Source organism: Engystomops pustulosus, chromosome 9 (assembly GCF_040894005.1).
Source record: "Engystomops pustulosus chromosome 9, aEngPut4.maternal, whole genome shotgun sequence".
Lineage (NCBI taxonomy): Eukaryota > Metazoa > Chordata > Amphibia > Anura > Leptodactylidae > Engystomops > Engystomops pustulosus.
The window spans coordinates 75,128,846-75,141,708 of NC_092419.1; the positions used below are offsets into that span (position 1 = coordinate 75,128,846).

The 12,863-nt window shown below is 41.9% G+C and overlaps 1 protein-coding gene across 2 annotated transcripts in view; it reads right to left on the minus strand.

Moving 5' to 3' along the window:
- Window positions 1-12,863, minus strand: part of GABRA3 (gamma-aminobutyric acid type A receptor subunit alpha3) — a 231,767-nt gene that overhangs the window by 81,520 nt on the left and 137,384 nt on the right. For both annotated transcript variants that reach the window (XM_072124878.1, XM_072124877.1), the window contains exon 7: window positions 9,782-9,925. In XM_072124878.1, coding sequence (XP_071980979.1) covers window positions 9,782-9,925 — 144 coding nt within the window. The remainder of the gene's footprint in view (window positions 1-9,781; window positions 9,926-12,863) is intronic.

The window sequence follows — 12,863 nt, forward strand, 5'->3', positions numbered from 1 at the left end:
CGGTGGGCCGGTCGGTCCTGGGCCGGTCTGGGGCCGGTCCGGAGCTGGTGCGGGGCCGGTCCGCACTCCCTAAAACTTTTCACATAATCTATAGTAACTGCATCGTACGATCGTACGATGCAGTTACTATTGATTAGTAACTGCACCGTACGCACCGCTGCTTCTGCGTCTGTGTATACACCCAGCTACACAGGTCGTGCAATCGACGTCATTGCGCGACCTGTGTAGCGTGGAGGAGGCTGGCACTTACCATGTCAGCTGTCGCCTGCCTCCGTGTAGCTCCGCGGCTCGGTGTAAGAGGCACGGAGCAGTGACGTCACTATCCCGCGCCTCTACACCAAGCCACAGAAGACCGAGGAAGACGGGAAGAAACTGCACCAAAGGGGTGAGTATGATGTTTTTTTTTTTTAATTACAGAACGGGGGGCATTAATTATATGTCTGGGAGGGGGGGCTGCATTATTCTATATTTGGGAATGGCAGTGGGCATAAATTATATGTCGGGGGGGGGGAATTATTATATATATGGGGCTGGCAGGGGGCATAAATTATATGTCTGGGGTGGGGGGATTATAGTATATATGGGGCTGGCAGTGGGCATAAATAATATGTCTGGGGGGGTATTATTGTATGTATGGGGCTGGCAGTGGGCATAAATTATATGTCTGGGGTGGGGGGGGGGATTATTGTATAAATGGGGCTGGCAGTGGGCATAAATTATATGTCTGGGGGGGTATTATTGTATATATGGGGCTGGCAGTGGGCATAAATTATATGTCTGGGGTGGGGGGGATTATTGTATAAATGGGGCTGGCAATGGGCATAAATTATATGTCTGGGGGGTATTATTGTATATATGGGGCTGGCAGTGGGCATAAATTATATGTCTGGGGGGGTATTATTGTATATATGGGTCTGGCAGTGTGCATAAATTATATGTCTGGGGCAGGGGGGGACATTATTGTATATATGGGGCTGGCAGTGTGTATTAATTATATGTCTGGGGCGGGGGGGGCATTATTCTATATCTAGGGCTGGCAGGGGGGCACTAATTATATGTCTGGGGCGGGGGGGGGGCATTATTCTATATCTAGGGCTGGCAGGGGGGCATTAATTATATGTCTGGGGCGGGGGGAATTAATTATATATCTAGGGCTGGCAGGGGGCATTAATTATATGTCTGGGGCGGGCTGGGGCCATTATTTTTATGCCTGGGTCATAGTAGGAGCTCTATCAATACTGGGGTGGGTCCGTGGTGGTGGTGGTGGTGGTGGGGGGGGGGTTAAAGGAGAGAAAGAAGAAATAAATTATCCTTCCCATTACAGTTACATTATGGGGCACTATTTGTGTGGTACTAATATTGTAGGGGGCTCTATTACAGTATTTGGGGCACAGTATTGGTGGTAGCAGAAGAAGGGACACTGGGAAAGTGCAGAACATAAGACGTCTGTGTGGTAAACTCTGCAGGAAAGCTGTGTACCTGGAGGAAGAGACAAGGTGATGGTGGAACTAATGGAGAAGAGGAACGAGTACAATCAGAGGAGACGTCACCTGATGTCACTGGATGCAATAGGTGAGGATCTCATGTGTTTTCTGTAGCTGTAGATGATAAATACTGATTTTTTTCCATGTTCGCTTCTGTGTATATATGTAGTATTATAGTAGTTATATCCCTGTACATAGGGGGCAGTATTATAGTAGTTATATTCTTGTACATAAGGGGGCAGTATTATAGTAGTTATATTCTTGTACATAGGGGGCAGTATTATAGTAGTTATATTCCTGTACATAGGGAGCAGTATTATAGTAGTTATATTCCTGTACATAGGGGCAGTATTATAGTAGTTATATTCTTGTACATAGAGGCAGTATTATAGTAGTTATATTCCTGTACATAGAGGCAGTATTATAGTAGTTATATCATTGTACATAGGGGGCAGTATTATAGTAGTTGGCTTGTACATGGGAGAAGGTATTGTAGTAGTTTTATTTTGTATATAGAAGGCAGGATTAAATGTGTTATTCTAAATGTGTTATTGTAGCATTATTCCTGTACATAGGAGGCAGTATCAATATATTCTTTCTCTGAATTCTACATGTATGGCACAGGGGAAAGGTAATTAAGGCATAATTTACTGATCGACAGGTCACATTCCTTGCACATTCGATTCACTTACTAGCAACAGATGTTCTTGTTTTGCATTAAGGCCATCTACCAACAATTTGTCTGTTATAACTCCACCCACATTATCTGACCACACCCACTTGTTTTGACTCCGCCCATAAGATGGGGCCACTTTTATATTTTTTTCCAGGGCCATTTTAAATTCCCAGTCCGCCCCTGGTTACAAGCCTGTAAGATAGAAACAGTTCTCATTATATAGTAATGGGAGCTGAGAGAGTGCTTAGCAAGTGAATACAATCACTTGCAATATAGCAAGCAGTAGCTACACAGTCAGCGAGTGAATATGATTGCCTGCAAGATAGCAAACAACTGTTACTGTAAAGTGCACGTCAGCTGACAGAGACAGGGGGTGAATGTGTGTAATAACAAGGAGTGAACAACTCGCAATGGCTATGCAAATAATAATAAAAGATTGTGTTGACAACAACACTGACATCTAGTGTAAACACACAGTTTACTTTAGATACATTGTACAACAGTGTTAACAAGCCCAGCTGCTAAGCTCACTTCGTGCTATTAAAAGCTATCAACAGACAAAAACACTGTAGGATCGCAAAAGTAATCACTTTATTAACAACTTTATCTCACTCCACACATATATTGGGTTTTTAAATGAAGTTTATTTGCTTTGAGAAATATTTTATTTCAGACCCATATGAGTGAAATCTTTTTGCAATATTCTGAAAACTATATTTACCCTGCCAGTGTCTTTAGGCCTCAAGTTCTAGAGATCTAAACCAAGAACACTTACATGCTGGTGTCTGCCCCCTCTAACAGGATCAATTTTTCTTTCTCAAGTCTTTTTTTAAAATCATCTTTTTAAAATTATACAAATGAGCCTCAGGTTCTCCTGTCTATAGGAAAGAATACTTTTCTGGCTCTCAGGAAGGGAGGAGGCAGACAGAAGCGCCAAATGGAGGCGTGAATAATTATGAGACAACAGCGCCAGAAGAATGGATCCTGTTTGAGGGTGCAGTGGCATGTACCGCTAGCGCTGCATTTACAAACGCAGCACTAGGTTACAGGGACAGGCCTCAACCCTATCGCGTATGCGGAAATGCATGCGACCGGTAACCAGAACCCGGTGTCTTGCATTGTTCTGGTTTCCATAGAAACGCATATGCGATCGGGTCAGAGCCTGCTCCCATACCATAGCAAGCATTTGTAGACACAGTGGTAGCGGTACATGCCAATGTGTTAGGCCGCTTTACACACTTGTAGCGTGTGCTGGCCAGAAGATCAGGCCTGAATGCTGAGCAACTGAAACTGAACTCAGCATGTCAGTACAGCTCTGGTTCAGTCAAGCAGTTCCAAAGAGCATATAGAACACATCACATTTACTAGTGTTTAAGGGGCCTAATTGTACCACATGTGTCCTGTGGTAGATTTCTTTTAACTTATCCAGATGATTATGAGAGTTTTTTTCATTTTTTACTTCTCGTTTGTGGTATATTTTGGTTGATCTGTTTTGTATTTATGCATATAAAATTGGAAATTTAATTATTTTACAAAATTAACAATATTCTGATTTTGGCATGTTGGCATATTTTTTTGCTGTTGAGAGGAATTTTACAGTAATGCTATTCTGGCAATACCTTATTGATTGAATTTTATTAACTTTGTTTTGGGAGGGCAGGTATAAAAAAACCCCCTGATTTTAAACATTTTTTTTGTTTTATAAACCGCGTGATGACAGCAAAATCCCATATACCATTTATACTTGGCTTATATACAAGGATATAAAAAAAACCCAAAACTTAGTACTCACCCTCAGCATCCTCTTCTCCCCGTAACTCCTCTTTGGCAGTGGCGGTGTTGCTGCCTGGTAACATCATAGTATGTGTGTGGCAGAGCGAGTAGACGTGCTTCTGTCGGCACTGCCAGGAAGTCAAAGAGCAGAAGAATTTTGGGAAGAAGAGGGCGCCGAGGGCGAGCACCAGAGGGTAAGTACTATGTTTATTTTTTTTATATCCTCGTGTATAAGCCAAGTATAAATGGTATATGGCATTTCATGGAGGGTTCTGCTGGGAACAAGTTCTTCATGGGGGGCTCTGCTGGGGACATTTTATTAATAGGAGCTCTTCTGGAGACATTTTATTCATGAGGGGCTCTGCTAAGGACATGTTCTTCATAGGTCATTCATGGGTGGCTGTGATGGGGAAATTTTATTTATGTATCTCTGCTGGGGACATTTTATTTATTTGGGGGCTCTACTGAGGACATTAGCATGTAGGGAGGTTGCTGTGTAGATTTTATTAATGAGGGGAGGCTGCTGGACATTTTATTAAAGAGTAGCCAATGCATTTTTCAAACCTCGGCTTATACTCAGGTCGGTTTATACATGAGTACATATGGTATTTAACTTTTTTATCTTTGACTTGTTTTACAGAATAAAAACTCATATAAAGAGAAGAGATCACTTTGCATTGCCATATTCTAAGAGGCATGCAATTTTTTATTTTTAAGTTGATGGATCTGTTTTAGGGCTTGTGTTTGCCGAAAGTGTTATATTCTTTATTGATATTATTTCAGGGCAAATTTAAAGGGCACCTGTCACCAGGATACCCATTTTTAGCACACTCCTAGTCCCCACAGAGCATATTACATTCACTTCCTGAGTTTTTGTACAAAAAAAATAGGATTTTACAGAAAATAAAATATATTGTATTGTACTTTTCAATGCCATATGCTCTATGACTAGGCCAATCGTCCCTGGGAGTGGCTATAGAGGAGCCGTTTGTCCCCCACCCTTGGAAAACAGCTCCTCCATGTGTCCTTTTCAAATATATGAAAACGCCCATCCCCCATCTTAGCAATCCCCCCCGGTTCCTCTATAGCCACTCCCAGGGGACAAGTGACTAGTCACAGAGCACATGGCATTGAAAGGTACTATATAACATATCTTTTTTTCTGTAAAACCTATTTTTTATACACTTTGGTAGTTTATGTAGTATGCTCTGTGAGGGCTAGGTCAACTGGCGATAGGTTCCCTTTAACTGTTATTTCTTTTTATCGTGTCGTTGGATGTGCAAATGACATAAATTTTGATGGATTTTTTCACTCCGTTTACTACATGGGTTCATTGATAATTTTATCTTTATGAAGAAAATGTTACAGACATAGGGGCACATTTACTAAGGGCTTTGCGCCACACTTCTGTCAGACTTTGCAAGTTCTTTTAGGTGTAAACGGCTTGCACAGGTATTTAAGAAGTGTCTGCGCCACCATTGTGTCGCATGTTACCGTTTGTGGTGCAGCTGCGCTGGCTTCCATCCGACACATATTAGGGGGCGTTCCAGCATGCAAATTGTGTCACACGCAAAAAGGTGCACCACAAAAAAAAGTCAGTGAACTCTGCTGGGCCAGTGCAGGGAAGCAACACGTTTTGGCGCATGTTCTTAATGAATCTGGCACACCGAAACTTATAAACAGAAAAAGTACTTTTAGTGAAGTTTCCGAAAATGTAAGGAAATGTGCCCCATAGTCATATGTTTATGTGTTGATTTTCACTTTTTTACATTGGATGGGGCATTCAGGGGACTTTTATTATTTTTAAATAATTTTTTCATTAGCTATTTTTTTTTCAGTTTTTTTTCTTCCAATTATATTACTTGAACAAGTGATTATCTGATCGCTTATTCTAAGCAATATACTGCAATACTGATAGTCAGCATCAGATCCTGACAATCATTTCCATGGACAATGCTGATATAGAAATAATCGGCAACCCTCGTCAAACCCAGTGCAGTATATTCACGGAGTATGTGGTCAGATACAAGGGATTCTGAGGGCATAGGGGTCAAATGCAGTTTATTCTGGGGTATATGGTCAGCAGGTATAGATTGTAGAACCACTTGTATGTGACCACTGCAGTGGTCATATACAGTGTATATACACTGTACCCCACGGAATACACTGCATCAGACAACTTAATCACATTACATACATTATGAGCACCGCCACAGCTGATACCTCTCCTGTCTCTGTCAGTCCGCTGTACAGATGCCAGAAAGCTTTGTACCGGAGGTCAGGAGGATCTAGCACTGCCAGACCCTCCTGACCACTGTAATGGAGATCGGGTGATGCCCTGTCATAGAGCTGCACCCAATCTCCCAGAGAGGAGACTCCTACTGCTCTCTTCCTGCAGGTACGGGACCTGCGGTGATGTCAGAGTCATGTGATTGATCACATGCTTCTTACATCACCACAGGCCTCATACTGCCATGCTGCCCTGGGACAGGGTAAGAAGAAGGGGAATGGAAGTATGTGTGGTTCTGTGTGTGTGTGTATAGCTGAGCTGAGTGTGTATAGCTAAGCTGTGTGTGTATGTGGATGGATGATGAAGTTCTGAGTGTGTATAGCTGAGCTGAGCGTGTATAGCTGGGCTGAGCGTGTATAGCTGAGCTGTGTGTGTATGTGTATAGCTGAGCTGTGTGTGTATGTGGATGGATGATGCAGAGCTGAGTGTGTATGTGGATGGATGATGCAGAGCTGAGTGTGTAAGTGGATGGATGATGCAGAGCTGAGTGTGTAAGTGGATGGATGATGCAGAGCTGAGTGTGTATGTGGATGGATGATGCAGAGCTGAGTGTGTATGTTGATGGATGATGCAGAGCTGAGTGTGTATGTTGATGGATGATGCAGAGCTGAGTGTGTATGTGGATGGATGATGCAGAGCTGAGTGTGTATGTGGATGGATGATGCGGAGCTGAGTGTGTATGTGGATGGATGATGCAGGGCTGAGTGTGTATGTTGATGGATGATGCAGAGCTGAGTGTGTATGTGGATGGATGATGCAGGGCTGAGTGTGTATGTGGATGGATGATGCAGGGCTGAGTGTGTATGTGGATGGATGATGCAGGGCTGAGTGTGTATGTGGATGGATGATGCAGGGCTGAGTGTGTATGTGGATGGATGATGCAAATCTGAGTGTGTATGTGGATGGATGATGCAGGGCTGAGTGTGTATGTGGATGGATGATGCAGAGATGAGTGTGTATAGCTGAGTGTGTATAGCTGAGCTGAGTGTGTATAGCTGAGTTGAGTGTGTATAGCTGAGCTGAGTGTGTATAGCTGAACTGAGTGTGTATAGCTGAGCTGTGTGTGTATGTGGATGGATGATGAAGTGCTGAGTGTGTATATAGCTGAGCTGAGTGTATATAGCTGAGCTGAGTGTATATAGCTGAGCTGAGTGTATATAGCTGAGCTGAGTGTATATAGCTGAGCTGAGTGTATATAGCTGAGCTGAGTGTGTATACCTGAGCTGAGTGTGTATACCTGAGCTGAGTGTGTATACCTGAGCTGAGTGTGTATAGCTGAGCTGTGTGTGTATAGCTGAGCTGTGTGTGTATAGCTGAGCTGTGTGTGTATGTGGATGGATGATGCATAGCTGAGTGTGTATGTGGATGGATGATGCAGAGATGAGTGTGTATGTGGATGGATGATGCAGAGCTGAGTGTGTACGTGGATGGATGATGCAGAGCTGAGTGTGTAAGTGGATGGATGATGCAGAGCTGATTGTGTATGTGGATGGATGATGCAGAGCTGAGTGTGTATGTGGATGGATGATGCAGAGCTGAGTGTGTAAGTGGATGGATGATGCAGAGCTGATTGTGTATGTGGATGGATGATGCAGAGCTGAGTGTGTATGTGGATGGATGATGCAGAGCTGAGTGTGTATGTGGATGGATTATGCAGAGTTGAGTGTGTATGTGGATGGATTATGCAGAGCTGAGTGTGTATGTGGATGGATGATGCAGAGCTGAGTGTGTAAGTGGATGGATGATGCAGAGCTGATTGTGTATGTGGATGGATGATGCAGAGCTGAGTGTGTATGTGGATGGATGATGCAAAGCTGAGTGTCTATGTGAATGAATGATGCAGAGCTGAGTGTGTAAATGTATGTCTATGTGTGCTGTGCTTTAGTGCAACCAACAGGGATATTTTAATTGGTGTAAAATATATTTTTCCTTTTTTTGGAAGCCTAAATCTGGGGTGCGTCCTATAGTAAGAAGCATCTTATAGTCCGAAAAATACGGTACATATATTTGGTACCAGTATTTTTGCATCCCAAAATGCCCAATCTATCAAAATATTAAAAAGATTATTCCCAGCCGCGGACATCGTAACGGAAGAGAATCGCCCAAATGTCTGTATCGGCACTTTTTCACAGTTTTTCCATCCATTTAAAATTTTAATTTTAAAGAACTAATCAAACATATACGTCCCAAATTCATATACCATATTTTTTTGGACTATAAGACGCTTCTTATTGTAGGACGAACCCCAGATTTACGCTTCCAAAAAAGGAAAAATATATTTTAAACCAATTAAAATTTCCCTGTTGGTCGCACTAAAACACAGCTCACACAGCTCTGCTACATCCATATATTTAGAAACACCGCTCTGCTTCATCCATACATTTACACACACAGCTCTGCTATACACACACACAAACAGAAATAGGAACACTCACCCCTGCTGCATACATTGTGCACTACTATACACACACACACTGACCGGGCGCTACTGTACACATAAATAAACATACAGCTCTACTATACACATATAAGGAACTGGGGAGTACTACACACATGAATACATACACAGAACTGCTATACACATATAAGGAACACACTGGGAAGTACTACACATATTACTACATACACAGCCAGGAACAAACTGGCTGGTCCCCTTCTCCCCTTCCCCCCTTCTTCTTACCCTGTCCCGGCGCAGCAGTGCAGTATCAGACCTGTGGTGATGTAAGAAGCATGTGATCAGTCACATGATTCTGACATCACCACAGGTCCTGCAGGACACTCAGTAGAGGAGAGAGCACTACAGAGGCTCCTCTCTGGGAGATTGGATGAAGTGCCAGGTCAGGGCATCACCCGATCTTCATTACAGTGGTCAGGAGGGTCTGGCAGTGCTGGATCCTCCTGACCTTTGGTCTATAAGAGGCAGGCACTTTTTAGCAAGATTTCTTCTTGCTAAAAAAACCTATATAAATTTGTTATCCCTGTGATCATTCCGACTCAAAGAATGAAAAGCAAGTGTCATTTGGAGAGCAGAATAAAACCCTTAATAACAGAGGGTTAATCTATATTCAATAAACAATTTTTTTTTTTATTCTAAGCACTTGTATTGCTATTTTTCTCTTTTTTGATTCAGGAAATCCCTGTGATCGTACCAACTAAAAGTATAAAGGAGAAGTGTCACTTGGAACGTTTCACCATTTGAGAATTTTTCTCCAGCTTTCCAGTACATTGCATAAAATATTTAATGGCGTCACAAAAAGTACAATTTGTCCTGCAGATAACAAGCTCACATAAATCACTGTTAATGAAAAATAAAAAAAGTTATCTCTTTTGTAATGGAGTAAAAAGCAAATGTAAAAACATATGACTTTGGAATATGCACAGCATCTATGAATCTGCAGGCAGTCAGTAACCCTTCAAAAACATCTTAGCAACTGTATATTTTACTACAATTATTTAAAGAAAAGTTAAAAAGTATCGTTTTTGTTCTTTACCGCTACTATCCTATTAAGCCATTTGTTTCCTTAAATAAAAATACCATACCTGTGTTATATGACATACCTGTGCTTGAACGGATTGTTTCAGTTCCTACTACTAAGCCTAATAGGTCGTATTGATTGAGTCTAGAACCATCTGGGGCAACTGCAACCGATTTATCAGAACCATTGGTCCATGCATAAACTACTTCAGTACTGGGATATGCATCTGAGAAAGAAGAAAAAAAAGAGAGGATAATAGAAATTATAAGAAACACTCCACATCTTTTCTTCTGTTATTGTGAGACCAAACCAGGTGTGGTCAAACACAAGGAACAGGTCAAAACCTCAACATTTATTGTATACAATGGGGTAAATTTACAAATCCCAATGTCCAAGCACCTACTGCTTTATGGGTCTGTTGGGAAGCTCAGGTGGTGCATGGTAAACCCAAGTCGTGGGCAGTCAACCACAGCTCCAGCACTCCAAGACTTGGATTTCCGTTTAATTTCATCTTTTTTGCATCATATTCACCAAGAGTAAAAACATGAATACCAAAAAAAAAAAAAATATTCTTTTTTCGGCTCTACCTCTTACTCATCATTTAAACATATGAGAAATCTTCACCTATTTTAGATATAACATGACCCGATTCAATGACACAGGATGAGAGGAGGGAATACATTTAATAATTAGCCGGTTCGCGACCGCGGGCCGAGCCCTCTCCATAGCCGGTAAGTCTCTGCTGCGTATTGCAGCAAAGGCTTACCGGTAACACCCGCGATCGGTGCCGGCACCGATCGCGGGTGTTTTCTTGCAGAACACTTTGCCGGCGGCTTCAAACAGACGGCGGCGCGTGGGCGCTGCCATCTTTCCGAGGATCGCCGCTCCCCGTGACGTCATCGGGGAGCGGCGATCCGTTGCCATGGTAGCTTCGGGTCTCACGAAGACCCGAAGCTACTTCGGGTTAACCCATTCATTACAATGTGCTATCAGCACATTGTAATGTATGAGGAGTAAAATCCCCATATACTGCCATACTGTAGTATGGCAGTATATGGTAGGATCGATCAGACAACCTAGGGTTAAAGTACCCTAGGGAGTCTGAAAAATAGTAAAAATAAAAGTTAAAAAAAAGTTAGAAAAAAAAAATTATAATAAAAAAACCTAAAAATTCAAATCACCCCCCTTTCCCTAGAACTGATATAAATATAAATAAACAGTAAAAATCATAAACACATTAGGTATCGCGGCGTCCGAAAATGCCTGATCTATCAAAATATAATAACGGTTTTTCACTGCGTTTAACCCCGTAACGGAAAATCGCGTCCAAAGTCAAAACTGGCACTTTTTTTGCCATTTAAAAAAAAATAAAAAATTCTATAAAAAGTGATCAAAAGGTCGTACAGTCCTAAAAATAATATCATTGAAAACATCATCAAAAGTTGCAAAAGATGACACCACCCTCAACTCCATACACCAAAGTATGAAAAAGTTATAAGCACAAGAAGACGGCAAAATAAAAAAAAAATTTTGTTCATGAGGTTTTAATTTTTGTAAATGTATGAAAACATTATAAAACCTATACAAATTTGGTATCCCTGTAATCGTACTGACCCAAAGAATAAATTAGATGCATCATTTGTGGTGTGAAGTGAAAGCCGTAATATCCAAGCCCACAAGAATACGACACAAATGCGTTTTTTTCACCATTTTCACTGCATTTGGAATTTTTTTCCCGCTTCCCAGTACATGGCATGGAATATTTAATACCATCACTATGAAGTGCAATTTGTTACGCAAAAAACGAGCCGTCACATAGCTTTTTACGTGTAAAAATAAAAAAGTTATAGATTTTTGAAGGTGGGGAGTGAAAAATGGAAATGAAAAAACGGGAAAGGGCACGGTCCTTAACCGGTTAATATCTAGTGATAGAAACTACGTAATAAATATGAGCATAACATGACAAAAAAACATTTACCATTCTGGTACAATGCATGTGTATACATTCTGCAAAACATCATCTTACTGATATTATGTTACTTTGTAGTGTGAACACAGGTATAATGTCATGCATCACCATTAGAGATGGGCAAATTTGTTAAAATTCGATTCGTCCCGATTCGCCGAATTTTTTGAAAAAATTTGATTCGACCCGAATCTAATCATGATGAATCACGTTAAAAAACAGGTATTTCCTGGCTGCAGAGAGCCTGTAGAACGTTGTGCCATGCTTAAATATGCATAGGGAGCGTGGTTTGGTCTTCAAACAATGCTGTGTTTTAGTATGACACGCACATGACAGCCGCGGCTCTTAGAATTGCTTCACTCTTCACTTCCATGTGCACTTACATAGGCCAACTTCACCAAATAAGCAAAGCGGGAACGCAGCCTGACAAGGTAACACCTGTGCCAACTCAAAAGGACCGAGGTGAGCGCCAAGATCCCACTATAACATCAAAGAGTGCACTCTTTTTACACTGACATCAGATGATTCCATAGATTACGACAGAACCTGTTCTGTTAAACGCGGATACACGTAGAAAAACCCCAAAAGAGTGCAGAGGGTGTCGGCAGTAATTCTGCATTGACGTCACTGATCATTTTGTCCTTCTTTTCACCTGTTAGTGTCCTCTTTTAATCGGTCAATAATCCATTAGTATTGCTAAAGCCGAAAACAAACAGGAGTTGATCCAGAATAGAGATGAGCAGTAAATGGGATATATGCATGTCCTCTGTGTTCTGTATCCACTCCTGCTTTTGGCTATTAATCCTGAAGCTTTTCATCCTTCTGACAGATGAAATGAAGGGGAAAATCAAAAAGTGGCAACGTCAAAGAGTGGTGGAGGGTGAAAACACTATTATGGAAATCACAGGGTGTTCCAGGGAGATAGCGGTCAGTTGGCAGCAGTATCAGTAGGCTGCAGAGTGGCACAATGACAAACTATGGAGGTGGCGGAAGCATGGTAGGCCACAAAGTGGCACAATGATAAGAGTGTGGAGGTGGCAGCAGCAGAAGCAGGAGCCCACAGGTGGCAGCAACATGGTGGCTGCAACATGGAAAGCCACAGAGTGGCACAATGATAAAGTGTGGATGTGGCATCAGTATCAGCAGGAGTCCGGAGGGTGGCACAATGATATAGTGTGCAGATGGCATCAGCAGCAGC